This window comes from Phyllobates terribilis, unplaced genomic scaffold, assembly GCF_046119375.1.
Source record: "Phyllobates terribilis strain yellow unplaced genomic scaffold, ASM4611937v1 Scaffold_10__3_contigs__length_209671492, whole genome shotgun sequence".
Lineage (NCBI taxonomy): Eukaryota > Metazoa > Chordata > Amphibia > Anura > Dendrobatidae > Phyllobates > Phyllobates terribilis.
Window position 1 is genome coordinate 147,096,669 of NW_027362770.1, and position 18,462 is coordinate 147,115,130.

The window sequence follows — 18,462 nt, forward strand, 5'->3', positions numbered from 1 at the left end:
TTATATATAATATATCAGTGACACTTGAAAAAGTATTCATACAGAGTAAACTTTTCGAGAAAATTTTACCATTTCACCCGCAAACTTAAATGTATTTTATTGGAATTTTGTGTTGTATACCAACAAAAAGTATGATTATTTCTTTTTCGGGCACCATTACTTCCATGGTGCTGTACATGAGGAGGGGTTACATACAGGATACAAATATAAAACACTGGGAACAAACTGACAATGATAGACTGGTACAGAAAGGGGAGGACCCTGCCATTACAGGCTTACAGTCTGCTGGATAATGGGGAAGGAGACCGTAGACTTGGGGGTGGGTATGGGGGGAGGGGTTGCGGAAGCTCTGGTGGTGGTGGTTAGGTGACCGCTCTGGTGGTGGGGGTGAGGTGGTAGCTCTGGTGGTGGGGGTGGGCTGGTAGCTACTGTGGTGGGGGTGGGCTTTGGGGTGGTAGCTGCCGTGGTGGAGGGTAAAGTGGTAGCTCCGGTGGTGTGAGGTAGGATGGTAGCTCCGGTGGTGGTGGTGAGGTGGTAGCTCCAGAGGTGGGGGTGGGGTGGTAGCTTTGGTGGTGGGGTGGTAGCTCCGGTGGTGGGGGTGGGGTGGTAGCTATGGTGGTGGGGGTGGGGGTTGGTGTGGTAGCTCCCGTGGTAAGGGGTAAGGTGGTAGCTCCGGTGGCAGCAGGGCCATTGCAGGCTGTAACTTTACTGAAGAGATGTTTGTGTGAGAACATTAGGGAGCAAATAGCATCAACCAAGGAACACACCAGACAGGTCAGGGATAAAGTTGTGGAGAAGAGTAAAGCAGGGTGAGAATCTGTGTCATGACTTGAAAATTGCAGATCAGACACCTGCATCCAACATGTCTAAGCTAGAGCTAGTTTGCATAGAAGAATGGTCAAAAATGTCACCTCTAAAAGTGCAAAGTGGTAGAGACAGACCCCAAAAGACTTGAAGCAGTAAAAGGTGACCTACAATGTATGGACTTGTGGCGGCGGAGTACTAATGCCCGTCACATTTTTCAGATTTATATGTATCATTCCCTGTACACTTCACAAATACTTGATACCTTGTGTTGGTATATCACTTAAAATCCAAATTTCAGTCTCAGAATTATCCACCTCCTTCATGACAAGAGTCTTTATTACTAAGTAGAGTAGAGCCTCAGTCTCTGGCTGTTATGACCTGCTGCAAATATGATGCATTGGGAGTACAGATGATGGCAGTGATGGGGTCAGCACCTGTGTCACTAACTCTGGTTCTAAGCTACTGTAGGAGATTGTCCTGAAAAGCAGAAAACACAGAGGGAGGAGACAGGGACTGACCCATCACTGCCATCATCTGTACTTCAAATGAGTTCTGATATCAACACAGCTAAAGGAAGGAAAATAGACTGGGAAAAGCAGGGGTTTGGAAGCCACTTAAAAAAATTTAATGGAAGTGACTTTCAAACCCCATGCTTTTCCCCAGTCTGTTTCCCTGCCTTCAGCTGAATCGATATCAGAACAAATTCATTTGGAGTACAGATGATGGCAGTGATGGGTCAGCTCCTGTTTCCTCCTCTGAATGTTCTGCTTATGAGAACAATTTCCTGCAGCAGCTTATGCCCAGAGTTATTGACATAGTTGCTGAGCTGACCCATCACTGCCATCATCTGTACTCCAAATGAGAATTTTCTGATATCAATAAAGATGAAGGCAAGAAAATAGAGTGAAGGGTTGGAAGCCACTTACAGGCATTTTTTTTACAGGAATGAAGACAAATCTGCTAATAAAGTGATTTGCTAAGTTTCATAACTTTCCATGCTGGACAAAATGATAGAAAATAAAAGTTTAGGTACTCTTAGTCTTTACGCTTGTGCAGAATTTCCAAGGCTTTTATTAGCCTGTGCTTGCTTTGAGTTTTTAACATTTACCCAAAGAAGTGTTGAATATGATTTTAATGATGTCTTTTCTTTGTCTTCAGGGACGATTGGTTACAACCAGAGGAACAGGATTGATACGTTGATGTACTTGCTGGCATATCCACAGAGGCCAATGGTGAAAACAAAGACTATTGAACTTATAGATTTCGAAAAGCTTCCAGCCGGACAGAACGCCACCGTGGCCGTGATGAGTTACAGTGGTTATGACATTGAAGACGCCCTTGTGTTAAATAAAGCCTCGTTAGATAGAGGTAAGTGAGGTTCAGGCAGGTACCAATACCTGTGTGTACAGTGAAGGGATCTTCTGAGAACCAGCCAGCAAGTCTAGGATTCGTATACTCACAGGCAGGAGTACAGGGGCTTTTTTTGTTCAAAGGAATTAGCTCAGACTCTCTGGACCTAGTGGTCAGTGATGAATATTGGGGCTTGCATCAATCCAATATTTATTGGAGATATATTTTCGGCGTCGTAGTCAAGAGACTAACATAACGCATTCACTCACATCACCGTAGGACCATTCTAACCCCTCCAACTTCATATCGGACCAATGGATGATGCTATCCATGTCATGTTTCATCTTTATAGACAGGTAAAATCGCATCATGGTGACATTATCTCCCGCCTGGGACCTTCAGGGGTGAGGATATCCTGAGAGTTAGGGATCTGATAAAATTTTAACAGACCTAGCACATCCCGCAACCAATCCCACATGAGCTCACCAAGGGAAGGTATGAGGGCTTAACCATGAGCTAATAAAAATCAGAGTTTGGGTGTTTGTCATTGTTAATTTCTGGAAGACATAGTTCTCTGTGAGAGTGTTACATTTTCCTAATTGGAGCTCTTCCTTCCATAAAGATGACATTCCTGCAACATCAGGTTTAGTAATTCTTTCATTTTCCTTTTTATTTTACGTACCGTATTTTTCGGACTGTAAGACTCACCGGACCGTAAGACGCACCCCAAATTTTGGGATGGAAAGTAGAAAAAATTTTTTTTTTTTATAACATGAGGGTCCGTCTTATAGTCTGAATAGGTACGGTATCTTACCTGGGGGGCGATGGAGCCCCACAGGAGGCAGGGTCCTTAAGGAAGTCGGCAGAAGTGGAGGAATGCTGAGGACCCTGGGTGCGAGAAGGCGGGTGCTCCAGCAGCGGGGAGTTGCGGTGGTGGTGGAGCAGGATCGCAGGGCCCTCCGTTCCCTCCCTCAGGAACCCGGCGGAAGCAGCAGAAGAAGTGAGATGCTGCGGTGCCGGTGTCTGTCTGGTGGTGAGGCACAGCGGCGTGTGCTGCTTTCCGGTGGCGCTGGCCATCTTTCTGAAGTCGTGATCTACAGGAAAATGGCCGCCCAAGCTCCCAGTCTTTGATTTGGACAGAAAAGTTGCATCTGCACAATTTATTGCTGCTGGATCCGTTTCTAACGATTACTGAACATGTGAACTCAGCCTTAGGGCTCATTCGGATGTCCGTGCTAATCGGTCCAAGCACAGACCACAGTGCACGGACCGGCCGCCGTTCTCCTGACCGGAGGGTGTGACAGCCTCAGACATATATGAAGCTGTCACGCTCTGTTGAGGAGATCAGAATGACTTGCACGGACGTCTTGCTGGTCAGCTTTTGTTTCCTTGTTGCACACGTGCTCCCCTCCCCTCTTTTGGATGCCTACATTCGGCTTACCCCGCTCTTCCTACTCTTCTGTACATATATGATGAGCATTCGTGTGATCCCCGCTGCCTGCGTCTATTCATTCCCACCTTCTGTTTGCAAACCAAATTCCGTCCTTTTCTTTCTTTTCTCTCGGGCTAATTGGACTGAGATTTAAGGGGGGTGGTCATTAGCGAGAAATAAATGAGTCTCTGCAGTCAGAAGGACTTGGATCACCTTTCCTTCCATGCACGCCGCACACGCCAGTCTTTTCATCCCGCTAATAGACAAGATGGCCAGCAGCGGTTGCTAGGCTCCTATGAAATGATTCCCAGACATTTATCTCTGACATTAACGTCTGCTTTTGCTTCTTTTGCGCCCATGTCGGTACAAGTGGAACTAAATAGGAATTCCATTTTTTTTTCTGTAAAATGGAATCTATAAGAAAAAAAAAAGTTTGTGCCACTTTCACGGTCGTCATTCGGTAGCGCGCTCCCTCTGCAGAAGTGGCCTAATATTAAGCCTGGATTGCAAACCCTGAGCGCCCCGATGCCCATTACTGAGCGCACCATTAAGCAGAAGAGTGCGGGGAGGGATAAAAAGTCCTTTTATTTAGGTTCTGGGACTCCAAGCTTTGCCTTATGAAAGAATGGCACGAGGCGTCCGTCCAGCGAGTGATGTTAATTAGAGGTGCCATTCTTTTGTTAGGGGGTACTGAAGCTTGGTGTTGTGTGCATGTCATCTCTGAGGGTCTCTAACCGGCACATGCAGGCTATTAATGAGAATTTAATCAAGACCTTCCAATGGTGACCAGTGCGGAAGTTACATGCGGCATCACTGCTGATAGAGGGATGTACTAGTTATGGTTCTTGGGTGTCTTTTTGGCTCCACAGCGACAGTCGTGGCTAAGTTGCAGTTATCATATCATCTATATACAGCAGAGAACGCAGAATCCACCATGTACAATTGATGTCACATCTCGCCTCCTCCTCCGGTACAATAACTGATAACACCTCTATATACAGTAGATAACACGGGATCCACCATTCACAATAGGAGATGTCACAGCTCACTTCCTCCTCCTGTACAATCATTGAGAACACCACCGGTGTTATCTACTATAATTAATGGAAGTGGGTCATTTCCATTAATTACGGCCTTGTTGAGGGGAGCGGGGTTTCAAATGAGATTTAGCCAGTGCGTGCTAATGTATTTGGGGGTAATCGGTTACACGGCCTCCACACACAGTATTAGGACTCTCTTAATTATGTGAACCCTTGGGTTAACCTGTTGCTGCTTTCATCTCAGGCTTTGGACGTTGTCTCGTTTACAAAAACGCCAAGTGCACGCTGAAACGCTACAGCAACCAGACATTCGACAAGGTGATGGGACCCATGCTGGACGCCACCACACGCAAGCCAATCTGGAGACATGAAATCTTAGATGCTGATGGCATCTGTTCACCCGGTCAGTACGGTGATACCATATATGCATCATCTTAATGCTGTCTATATTAAGCTCTTCAAGGGATTTTCCATTTTTGCGACAATAAAGCCTGATCATCCTATAATGAAAAATTCCATAGTTGTCATGTATACGTTGTTTCCATTCCTTGCCACTTTCAAGAACTCTGCTGTCAATAATTGGAGACACTGGGTCTCACTGATCAAAACTGTCTAATGGTAAGACTGTCTTGGTTGCTAAAGGACAGTCTTGCGTATGCCAGTACTTTTGTAGCTAAAATCCACGGCAGCTCAAAGCTACCTTAAATATCATGTTTTGGAGCATGGACAGCCCAGAGATCCACCAAATTTCTTAACCCTTCAAGAACCTTTTGATGTAGGTTTTCGGCCCTGAGGGCTAGAAGACACTGGCTCAGGAGCAGAGCCCACGTTATAGGCGGCATTTCCTGGCTGTGTTACGTAGCCAACATCTGCCTGTAACTGCGGTGGTTGGAGCAAGCGCAGATAGCTGCTGTTAACCATGTAGATTCTGCAGTTACCAACGACAGCATTTAAATGGACCGATTGCCAGTGTGCTCACACATCAGCTCCCATTGACTCCTGCTGCGACATGATTGAAGGTTTAAAGGAGTATTCCCATCTCCAAGATCCTATCCCAATATGTAGTAGGTGTAATCATATTAGCAAATACCTCCAAACAGAAATGTAATATAATTTTTCTGATTCACTATGTCTCTTTCCTAATGTGCAGGCATGGCAGGACGTTAGGTATCAATGGTTGACCACTAGCAACTGGCTAACTGTCACCATATAAGTGGTCATAACCCTGGATACCTAAGGTCCTGCAATGGTTATACATGAGGAAAGAGACATGTCGAATCAGAAGAACTATACTGCATTTGTAATTGGAGGTATTTGCTAATATTACACCTACTATATATTGGGATAAGATCTTAGAGATGGGAATGCCCCTTTAAGTCCCCTAATGGGACTAAAATAAAGTTAAAAAAAAATTTAAGTTTAAGGCTGCGTGCCGGCTATGCTTTTTTCAAGTGTATTTGCCGCGCAATTTCCTCAGCGAAAACACTTAAAAATGCTTGGCAATACGTGCCCCATGGTCCCCAATGATAATCCGCATGTGCTGTGCACATGCTGCAGAAATTTCCGCTGCGGATTATCATTGCAGAAAAATACGCAGCATGTCCATTAATTTTGCGGACACGCAGTGTAATTGCCGCCATTCACTTGCATTGAATCGCTTAATATCCGCAACACTACTTGTGCACATGCGGATATTAAGCGATTCAATGTGCGGATGGTACCCGGGGCTGGAGAAGGAGACTCTCATCCAGACCCGGGTACCATCGTACATGTAAAAAAAAGAATTTAACATAAAAAATATACATTATACTCACCTTCCAATGTCCCCCGGTCTCCTCTCCGGTGCGTCCGGTGTCCCTGGTGGCTTGCGATGGTGTAAAAAAGTACCTTCCATGATGTCATTTAGTCATGTGACAGGTCACGCGACCACTGACGTCAGCAGTCGTGTGACCTGTCACATGACTAAATGACGTCATGGAAGGTCCTTTTACACCATCGCGAGCCACCAGAGAGCCAGAACGCTCCACAGAGGAGACCGGGGGACATCGGAAGGTGAGTATAATGGTTTGTTTTTTGTTTTGTTTTTTACCATTTTTATTCTTTTATTAACTTGGTCACACTATATAAATCCATGCCGGTTGCATGGATGTGCATCCTCGAATGCGCATTCAGCTGAACTGTATTAGCTGACCTGCTAGGTCTGTGCGCTGCAGTACATGCTGCCGGCCAATCAGAGGCCAGCTGCTGACGTCGGCGTGCATGTGACTGGGGGAGCAGGGCAGTGACATCATGCGCTCCCATCGCTTGCATGCTGACAGTCAGCTGTCGGCTTTAGAAGAGGACGCCGCGCAGAGGGAAGGTGTGTAGAATCATTTCATTTTTTTTTCTATGCATTGAAGAATATTGGCAGAACGGGGAATATGAGGATATATATACCAGGATGGAGGATATATACAAGTGCTTCTCACTAAATTAGAATATCATCAAAAAGTTAATTTATTTCAGTTCTTCAATACAAAACGTGAAACTCATATATTAGATAGATCACTCTGTGTGTAATGACTATTTCACGTGTTTATTTCTGTTAATGTTGATGATTATGGCTTACAGCCAATGAAAACACAAAAGTCATTATCTCAGTAAATTAGAATACTTTATAACAACAGCTTGAAAAATGATTTTAAAATCCGAAATGTTATGGCCTACTGAAATGTATGTTCAGTAAATGCCCTCAATGCTTGGTCGGGGCTCCTTTGGCATCAATTACTGCATCAATGTGGCGTGGCATGGAGGCGATCAGCCTGTGGCCCTGCTGAGGGGTTATGGAGCCCAGGTTGCTTTAATAGCAGCCTTCAGCTCGTCTGCATTGTTGGGTCTGGTGTCTCATCTTTCTCTTGACAATACCCCATAGATTCTCTATAATAGATTCTCTATGGGGTTAAGGTCAGGCAAGTTTGCTGCCAATCAAGCACAGTGATACTGTTGTTTTTACACCAGGTATTGGTACTTCTGGCAGTGTGGACAGGGGCCAAGTCCTGCTGGAGAATGACATTTCCATCTCCATAAAGCTTGTCGGCAGAGGGAAGCATGAAGTGCTATAAAATTTCCTGGTAGACGGCTGCGCTGACTTTGGTCGTGATAAAACACAGTGGACCTACACCAGCAGATGACATGGCCCCCCAAACTATCATTGATTGTGGAGACTTCACACTAGACCTCCAGCAGCTTGGATTGTGGCCTCTCCACTCTTCCTCAAGACTCTGGGACCTTGATTTCCAAATAAAATGCACAATTTACTTTCATCTGAAAACACCTTGGACCACTGAGCAACAGTCCAGGTCTTTTTCTCCTTGGCCCAGGTAAGACGCTTCTGGCGTTGTCTATTGGTCATGAGTGGCTTGACACAAGGAATGTGACACTTGTATCCCATGTCCTGGATACGTCTGTGTGTGGTGGCTCTTGAAGCAGTGACTCCAGCAGCAGTTCACTCCTTGTGAATCTCCCTCAAATTTTTGAATGGCCTTTTCTTAACAATCCTTTCCAGGCTGCGGTTATCCTGGTTGCTTGTGCACCTTTTTTTACCACACTTTTTCCTTCCACTCAACTTTCCATTAATATGCTTGGATACAGCACTCTGTGAACAGCCAGCTTCTCTAGCAATGACCTTTAGTGGCTTACCCTCCTTGTGGAGTGTGTCAATGACTTCCTTCTGGACATCTGTCAAGTCAGCAGTCTTCCCCATGATTGTGGGTACTGAAACCAAGTCTTCCACTATGATGTGCCTACTGAAACAGACTAAGGGACCTTTTTAAACTCGTAGGAAGCCTTTGCAGGTGTTTTTTGTTAATTCTAATTTACTGAAATAATGACTCTTGTGTTTTCATTGGCTGTAAGCCATAATCATCAACATTAACAGTAATAAAGGCTTGAAATAGATCCCTCTGTTTGTAATGACTCTATATAATATGAGTTTCACTTTTTGATGATATTCTAATTTAGTGAGAAGCACTTGTATATACCAGAATGGGGGATATATATATATATATATACACCAGGATGGGGAATATATAGTGGGTACGGAAAGTATTCAGACCCCTTTAAATTTTTCACTGTTTGCTTTATTGCAGCCATTTGGTAAATTCTATAAAGTTTTTTTTTCTCATTAACGTACACTCTGCACTGAAAAAAACAAATGTAGAAATTTTTGCAAATTTATTAAAAAAGAAAAACTGTAATATCACATGGTCCTAAGTATTCAGACCCTTTGCTCAGACACTCATATTTAAGTCACATGCTGTCCATTTCCTTGTGATCCTCCTTGAGATGGTTCTCCTCCTTCATTGGAGTCCAGCTGTGTTTAATTAAACTGATAGGACTTGATTTGGAAAAGCACAAACCTGTCTATATAAGACCTCACAGCTCACAGTGCATGTCAGACCTAATGAGAATCATGAGCTCAAAGAAACTGCCTAAGAAGCTCAGAGACAGAATTGTGGCAAGGCACAGATCTGGCCAAGATTACAAAAGAATTTCTGCATTACTTAAGGTTCCTAAGAGCACAGTGGCCTCCATAATCCTTAAATGGAAGAAGTTTGGGACCACCAGAAGTCTTCCTAGACGTGGCCGTCCAGCCAAACTGAGCATTCGTGGGAGAAGAGCCTTTGTGAGAGAGGTAAAGAAGAAACCAAAGATCACTGTGGCTGAGCTCCAGAGATGCAGTAGGGAGATGGGAGAAAGTTCCACAAAGTCAACTATCACTGCAGCCCTCCACCAGTTGGGCCTTCATGGCAGAGTGGCCCGACGGAAGCCTCTCCTCAGTGCAAGACATATGTAAGCCCGCATAGTTTGCTCAAAAACTCATGAAGGACTCCCAGACTATGAGAAAGAAGATTCTCTGGTCTGATGAGATGGAGATAGAACTTTTTGGTGATAATTCTAAGCGGTATGTGTGGAGAAAACCAGGCACTGCTCATCACCTGCCCAATACAATCCCAACAGTGAAACATGGTGGTGTCAGCATCATGCTATGGGGATGTTTTTCAGCTGCAGGGACAGGACGACTGGTTGCAATTGAAGGAAACATGAATGCGGCCAAGTACAGAGATATCCTGGATGAAAACCTCTTCCAGAATGTTCTGGACCTCAGACTTGGCCGAAGGTTCACCTTCCAACAAGACAATGACCCTAAGCACACAGCTAAAATAACAAAGGAGTGGCTTCCGAACAACTCTGTGACCATTCTTGACTGGCCCAGCGAGAGCCCTGAACTAAACCCAATTGAGCATCTCTGGAGAGACCTGAAAATGGCTGTCCACCAACGTTCACCATCCAACCTGACAGAACTGGAGAGGATCTGTAAGGAAGAATGGCAGAGGATCCCCAAATCCAGGTGTGAAAAACTTGTTGCATCATTCCCAAGAAGACTCATGGCTGTACTAGCTCAAAAGGGTGCTTCTACTCAATACTGAGCGAAGGGTCTGAATACTTATGACCATGTAATATTTCAGTTTTTCTTTAATAAATTTGCAAATATTTCTACATTTCTGGGGTTTTTTTTCAGTCAAGATGGGGTGCAGAGTGGACTTAAATGAGAAAAAAATGAACCTTTTAGAATTTACCAAATGGCTGCAATGAAACAAAGAGTGAAAAATTTAAAGGGGTCTGAATACTTTCTGTACCCACTGTATATATACACCAGGATGGGGGATATACAGGTGCTTCTCACTAAATTAGAATATCATCAAAAAGTTAATTTATTTCAGTTCTTCAATACAAAAAGTGAAACTCCTATATTATATCGAGTCATTACAAACAGCGTGATCTATTTCAAGTGTTTATTTCTGTTAATGTTGATGATTATGGCTTACAGCCAATGAAAACACGACAGTCATTATCTCAGTAAATTAGAATAATTAACGAAAAACACCTCCAAAGGCTTCCTGAGCATTTAAAAAGGTCCCTTAGTCTGTTTCAGTAGGCTCCACAATCATGGGGAAGACTGCTGACTTGACAGAAGGACGGTAAGCCCAAAAGGTCATTGCTAAAGAAGCTGGCTGCTCACAGAGTGCTGTATCCCATCATATTAATGGAAAGTTGAGTGGAAGGAAAAAGTGTGGTAGAAAAAGGTGCACAAGCAACCGGGATAACCGCAGCCTTGAAAAGATTGTTAAGAAAAGGCCATTCAAAAATTTGAGGGAGATTCACAAGGAGTGGACTGCTGCTGGAGTCATTGCTTCAAGAGCCACCTCACACAAGACGTATCCAGGACATGGGCTGCAAGTGTCACATTCCTTGTGTCAAGCCACTCATGACCAATAGACAACGCCAGAAGCGTCTTACCTGGGCCAAGGAGAAAAAGACCTGGACTGTTCTCAGTGGTCCAAGGTGTTTTCAGATGAAAGTAAATTTTGCATTTCATTTGGAAATCAAGGTCCCAGAGTCTGGAGGAAGAGTGGAGCGGCCACAATCCAAGCTGCTTGAGGTCTAGTGTGAAGTCTCCACAATCAGTGATGGTTTGGGGGCCATGTCATCTGCTGGTGTAGGTCCACTGTGTTTTATCAAGACCAAAGTCAGCGCAGCCGTCTACCAGGACATTTTACAGCACTTCATGCTTCCCTCTGCCCACAATCTTTTTGGAGATGGAAATGTCATTCTCCAGGAGGACTTGGCCCCTGTCCACACTGCCAGAAGTACCAATACCTGGTGTAAAAACAACAGTATCACTGTGCTTGATTGGCAGCAAACTCGTCTGACCTTAACCCCATAGAGAATCTATTATAGAGAATCTATGGGGTATTGTCAGGAGGAAGATGAGAGACCCCAGACCCAACAATGCAGACGAGCTGAAGGCGGCTATCAAAGCAACCTGGGCTCCATAACACCTCAGCAGGGCCACAGGCTGATCACCTCCATGCCACATTGCCGCATTGATGCAGTAATTGATGCAAAAGGAGCCCCGACCAAGTATTGAGGGCATTTACTGATCATACATTTCAGTAGGCCATAACATTTCGGATGTTAAGATAATTTTTCAAGCTGTTGTTATAAAGTATTCTAATTTACTGAGATAATGACTTTTGTGTTTTCATTGGCTGTAAGCCATAATCATCAACATTACCAGAAATAAACACGTGAAATAGATCACGCTGTCTATAATGACTCTATATAATATAGGAGTTTCACGTTTTGTATTGAAGAACTGAAATAGAATATCATCAAAAAGTTAATTTCATTTTGTGAGAAGCACCTGTATATATACACCAGGATGGGGACCTATATACCAGGAAGGAGCCCAATAAGGGTGACATTACTATATAATGGAGTAGAAGGTGGAACTTGTATGTCCTTATAGGACTTAGGACACTATGAGGGCAGATACATCTGACCAACATGGGGGGGGCAGGTCCAAGTAGATATCTTGCACTAGGGTCCATCGGACTCTTGTTACGCCACTGCCTACGTAGGTTCTGTTAAGTGAAAAAAAAAAATTCTGTTACTTTAACAATCGTCAAATTTTAGCTAAAGATCAAACACGTTAAAATTCTTCATTTACCCTGAGAAGCAAATAACGGTGTTCATTACATTCACATAAGACGCCTCCGCGCAGATCATCCAGGTCTTTGCTGTATCCTCTAAATTGGGACTTCTGAGAATTATTTACTTATTTTGATTGAATTTAATTTTTTTCCCCTATTTATAAAATGAGCTAAATGTTTTCATTTCAAGAAAATTGTGCCTGTGATCGGGTGTAAGTCTAGTCCGTGGCGGCAGTATTATTCTGGAGCTTACCCCATAGTATGTAGCATTCGGGGTCTTTTTATTTGAACCGCTGCATCTGAACTGAAGGGTCATTTTTTTTTTTCCCCTGAAATTTTTTTCACTAGGGGAAAAAGTGGAAAACAAGCAAGTGCTGGTCAACAAGTCCATGCCGACCGTCACCCAAACCTCTCTAGAGGGCAGTAGTGTGCCTCAGCAACCGCAGTTTAAAGATGTGCCTGTGACGTAAGTGAATACGGGGAATTCAAGTGTTTTTTTCTGAGCTGAAGTTACAACATTATTAAGTTTTATATAGTATGACTTTATCTTACTATGTCCTCTGGTTGATTATTCCCCATTATAACCTGCCTGTTAGACTACAATGGGCCCACTTGTAAAATAAAATGAATACTCACCCCACCGTGTTCCTCGCTGGTCTCCTCTGTATTCATCCATCTCCTCCACTATCACAAGACCACTGCAGCCAATCAGTGGTAGTGGTGATGCAGGAGAGAGCTTGAAGACTGCTTCTTCCTGTTCAATCGGAGATCACTGCTGCAGCCTTTTAGTGTCTGCTGATCGACTGCAGCGGTCACGCGACATCCCGTGCCAGACAAATAAGACTGGCTGGAGATTGGACAGTGGTCCTGAGGAATGGTGCGGTCCCAAGTAAGTCTCTTTTGAAGACCTCATGGAGAAGCCGTACTTTCCCCAAGATCCACTTTTATGTATCTCCATTTCAGTAGCTCTCTATATTCTCAGGATATTATAGGAGCTCAATTGTGTCTTCTGGTGGCAAGATCATGAACTGAAAAGATATCCGAGATATAAGACCTTCTAAACTTTTTATATTTCCTTTGTAGCTACAAAGGCTCCACTGAGTCTTATATCGAAAAAGTCATGATTTCCTCCAATGCAGAAGAAGCGTTTCTCATTAAAATCCTACTGAGACAAACACGGAGGCCCGAAATTGGTGATAAATTCAGCAGCCGGCACGGACAGAAAGGTGCAGTACTTTATATTCGCTTCACGATCCTTATCTGTCACTATGGGGGGCTCGCTGGGTGAGCGCAGCTACAGCGGGTGAAATAAGTATTGAATACGGCAAATCTATTTCTAAAAGGTGCTATTGACATGAAATTCTCACCAGATGTCGGTAACAACCCATCCAATCCACACAGGCAGAGAAATCAAACCATAGATGTTCATTACTTAATTTATGTGTAATAATGAGAAATGATGCAGGGAAAAAGTATTGAACACATGAAGAAAGAGAGGTGCAATAAGCCATGGAAAGTCATGACATTAGCTGAAACGTATCAGTAATTACAAAGCAATCCTGTCAGTTGGTGAACAATAATATCAGCTGGTTCAACTGATGGCCTATAAAAAGATGCCACACAAGAAACCTCTCAGGATGGGTAAAACCAGGGAGCTGTCTCAAGACCTTCGCAACCTTATTGTTGCAAAACATACTGATTGCATTGGTTACAGAAGAATTTCTAAACTACTGAAGGTTCCAGTGAGCACTGTTGGGCCATAATCCGGAAGTGGAAAGAACATAATTTTACCATAAACCGGCCATGACCAGGTGCTCCCCTCAAGATTTCAGACAAAGGAGTGAAGAATTATCAGAAGTGTTGTCCAAGAGCCAAGGACCACCTGTGGAGAGCTACAGAAAGACCTGGAATAAGTAGGTACAATTGTTTAATAAAAAAGTAATGCACTCAACCTCCATGGCCTGTATGCACGGACACTGCGCAAGACTCCAGTCCTGAATAAAAAGCATGTTCAAGCGCGTTTAAAGTTTGCTCAACAACATTTAGTGAACCCTGTGAAATACTGGGAGAATATAGTCTGGTCAGATGAGACTAAAACTGAACTCTTGGGATGCCATAATATACCATGTTTAGAGGTCAAAAAGGCACTGCATATCACCCCAAAAACACCATACCAACAGTATGGTGTGGGGCTGTTTTTCAGCATACGGCACTGGCAAACTTCATATGATTGAAGGAAGGATGAATGGACAAATGTACTGAGACATTCTTGATAAAAATCTGCTGCCATCTACCAGGATGTTGAAGATGAAATGAGGGTGGACATTTCCACAAGACAATGATCCCAAATACACAGCCAAGGAAACTCTCAACTGGTTTCAGAGAGAGAAAATAAAGCTGCTAGAATGGCCGAGCCGATCACTGGACCTCAATCCAATAGAAAATTTATGGAAGGAACTAAAGCTCAGAGTTCATAGAAGGAGCCCACGAGACCTTCAGGATGTGAAGAGGGTTTGTGTGGAAGAATGGGCCAAAATCACACCTGAGCAATGCATGCGACTAGTTTCTCCATACAGGAGGCGTCTTGAAGCTGTCATCACTTTTGTACAAAATATTCAATAAATTTCAGTAAGCGTGTTCAATACTTCTTCCCTGTGTAATTTCTCATTATTACACATAACATTTTATGGACATCTATGTGTTGATTTCTTTGCCTGCGTGGATTGGATGGGTTGTTACCGAGATCTGGTGAGAATTTCATGTCAATAGCACCTTTAGAAATAGTTTTACTTAGAAATTTGGTGACGTGTTATATATTTATAATATAGGTTTAGCTCGATTTTCCTAGAGTTCAAAGCAGGAATCTGTGCTGGGACCCTCCAACCATCATCTGCAGCTCATGGTCGTGTCATCTTTTATATGGCAGACAAATATTTGGACCCCAAGAGCAAAGGTCCAAATATCTCTGCACCCCAACCTCCTACTCTTATAGGCAATGAGCATACTGTGTTAAAAGGTTTATCCAGGACTATTTTTTTTTATTTACATTTTAATATGGGCCTAAAAACTAACAGGCAGGTACTAGCTAACTACCTGCCCATTCTACTCGGCGGTGGTACAGAGTGGTCACCAACTGCTCCTGCCAGAAATTCAGCTGCTCCATGTGAACAGAGCTACTCTGTCGCTGGGGCGTGACTGTCGACGTCGTGCTGATTGACAGTGGGCTCCTCGCAGTTTTTGTTGGAGGTGCTAATCCGTTTTCACATGACAGACTGAGAAATGCTCTTAAAGACCGATCATATATTGATTTCTTAACATCAGAGAACCAGCCCTTTTCTATATATTTTTTTTTACCCTTCTCCGGGCTTCTACGAGTTAGAGAAAATATAAAGGAAAGAAATCTTTAGTGTTGAAGAAACAGATTCCTTGTTGGGTTTTCCAAGTGCGAAGATTTCTCCTTTTTGTCAGACCGTCGAGGTGTTGATTTGAATGCATCAGCGCCCCCCTTTATCCCTTTTCTCCTTGCAGTAATACTTTGTTGTAAGCCTCGCCTGCTTAAAGCTGATACTTTGTGCTCCATTGTGTTTTAATTCTCCTTCTATCTCTTCTGCTTTGTAGTAAAATGTATTCACAATGTAGATTGGATTTGTAACGATCAGGTTTACAAATCCAACATAGAACAGCAAAGTAAATATAGTATTGCTGGAGTCGTGTTCAAGGGATTTTGATGTATGTCCCCTTTAAAAAGGTTTGGTAAACTTTGAGGACTTTTTTTTTCTTTTTAATGTGTAAAATTTTGCACTTCTTTCCTTCTATAGCCTCTGTGCACTTTCTTTTGCTGGCTGCAGAATGAGTTAACTGAGAATCTATCAGTGAGCTCCTTCTAATGGTTTGGAACTCTTTTCTCATCTCTGAGCTGATTTTTTTTTTTTCCCCTCAAACACATGGACCTAAGTAAGAAAAAAAAAAACTCTATTAAGATATACAACACCCATAAGCCTTATTTATCAAATGTCAAATTGTCTCCATTCATTGTTTTTTTTTTTCATCTTTGTTTTTTATATCATGGCTTGTTTTGTTTTGTTTTGTTTTGTTTTGTTTTTAATCCTTAAGAAGAAAAAATTGGATGCAACATAAGTTAAAAAAAAAACACATATACAGTCATGGCCAAAAGTGTTGGCACCCTTGAAATTGCTCCAGAAAATGAAGTGTTTCTCCCAGAAAATGATTACAATTTCAGATGTTTTGTTATACACATGTTTATTTTTTTTGTGTTTATCAGAATAACACAAAAAAACTGAGAAAAAGGCAAATTGGGCATAATTTCACACACAACCCCAAAATTGGGCCGGACAAAATTGTTGACACCCTCAACTTAATATTTGGTTGCACACCCTTTGGAATAAATAACTGCAATCAATCGCTTCCTATAACTATCAGCTTCTTACATCGACTCTTCTTTTGCAAACTGCTCCAGGTCTCTCATATGTGAAGGCGCCTTCTCTCAACAACAATTTTAAGATCTCTCCACAGGTGATCAATGGGATTTAGATCCGGACTCATTGCTGTCACTTCAGAACTCTCCAGCGCTTTGTTTCCATCTATTTCTTGGGGCTTCTTTAAGTATGTTTGGGGTCATTGTCCTGCTGGAAAACCCATGACGTGGGGTGCAAACCCAGCTTTCTGACACTGAGCACTACATTGCAACCCAAAATACTGTGGTAATCTTCAGATCTCATGATGCCTTGCACACAGTCAAGGCACCCAGTGCAACAGGCAGCAAAACAACCCCAAACATCTTTGAACCTCTATCATATTTGACTGTAGGTACTGTGTTTTTTTCTTTGTAGGCCTCATTTCGTTTTCGGTAAACAGTAGAATAATGTGCTTTACCAATAAAGCTCTATCTTGGTCTTATCTGTCCACAATACACCTTTCCCAGAAGGATTTTGGCTTATTCATATACATTTTGGCAAACTGGAGGCTAGATTTTTTTATGTCTCTGTCAGCAGTGGGGTCCTTTTGGGTCTCCTGCCATATTGTTTAATTTTATTCCGATACTGACGGATAGTTCACACTGACACTGATGCATCCTGAGCCTGCAGGACAGCTTGAATTTCTTTGGAACTTGATTGGGGCTGCTTATCCACCATCCGGACAATCCTGCATTGCAACCTTTCATCAATTTTTCTTTGCCGTCCACGTCCGGGGAGATTAGCTACAGTGCCATGGGTTGTAAACTTCTTGATTATGTTGCGCACCATGGACAAAGGAACATCAAGATCTCTGGAGGTGGACTTGTAACCCTGAGATTGCTGATATTGTTCAACAATTTTTGTTCTCAAGTCCTCAGACAGTTCTCTTCTCCTCTTTCTGTTCTCCATGCTTAGTGTGGCACGCACAGACACACAATGCAAAAATTGAGTCAACTTCTCCCCTCTTGTATCTGGTTTCAGGTGTGATTTTCATATTGCTCACACCTGTTACTTGCCACATGTGAGTTTGAATTAGCAGCACATGGTTGAAACAAAGTTGTGTGGCAACAATTTTGTCTGGCCTATTTTTGGGGTTTTGCGTGAAAGTATGTCCAATTTGCCTTTTTTTCCCTCTGTTTTTTTGTATTGTTCCAATACACACAAAGGAAATAAACATGCCTGTAACAAAATATGTGTAATTGCAATAATTTTCTGGGAGAAATCCTTCATTTTCTGGAACAATCTCAAGGGTGCCAACACTTTCGGCCATGACTGTACTTGCTTAAAAATTCATCAGTGTTACAGCAGAATATTTTGTTATTTTTCACAAATTAAAATGTGTAGCTGTTAGAAATTAATAAAAATGTGCAGTGAAACAGACCTTACCTAGTTATATTTTTAAAATGCTTAATAAATGAGGCCTATGGGGCTGGTATACAGTAATGGGGCTGTCCACTACTTTGATGTACATGGCCTATGCTTTGGGTGCAGCCAGACGACTATATAAATCGGACTGAGATCAGACCAGAATGCTCTGAGCGGTCGGTGACTCTACCAACCCGAGCTTGACATCATATATTTCTATGCAGCGGTCCTGCTCGGGTCGCGAAATCCATGGCCAGTTCATGCATTGCGGTCTGATCTCTGTCCAATTAATACGGCCATCTGACTGTACCTTTAGGATAAGTCATCAATTTTTAGATCTGAGGGGCTCCAACACCAGGCCCACCCACTGGTCTCTTGTTCCATTTACTTAAATAGAAGCTGAGCTGCAGTACCTGAGAGCAGCCACTAGGCAGTGTACAGAGTTATGCTGTTCCAAA

At 42.9% G+C, this 18,462-nt stretch overlaps 1 protein-coding gene across 2 annotated transcripts in view; it reads left to right on the top strand.

Moving 5' to 3' along the window:
* LOC141164538 (DNA-directed RNA polymerase III subunit RPC2) overlaps positions 1-18,462 on the top strand; it is a 169,317-nt gene that overhangs the window by 134,576 nt on the left and 16,279 nt on the right. For both annotated transcript variants that reach the window (XM_073649906.1, XM_073649907.1), the window contains 4 exons: positions 1,966-2,175; positions 4,874-5,032; positions 12,513-12,630; positions 13,248-13,390. In XM_073649906.1, coding sequence (XP_073506007.1) covers positions 1,966-2,175; positions 4,874-5,032; positions 12,513-12,630; positions 13,248-13,390 — 630 coding nt within the window. The remainder of the gene's footprint in view (positions 1-1,965; positions 2,176-4,873; positions 5,033-12,512; positions 12,631-13,247; positions 13,391-18,462) is intronic.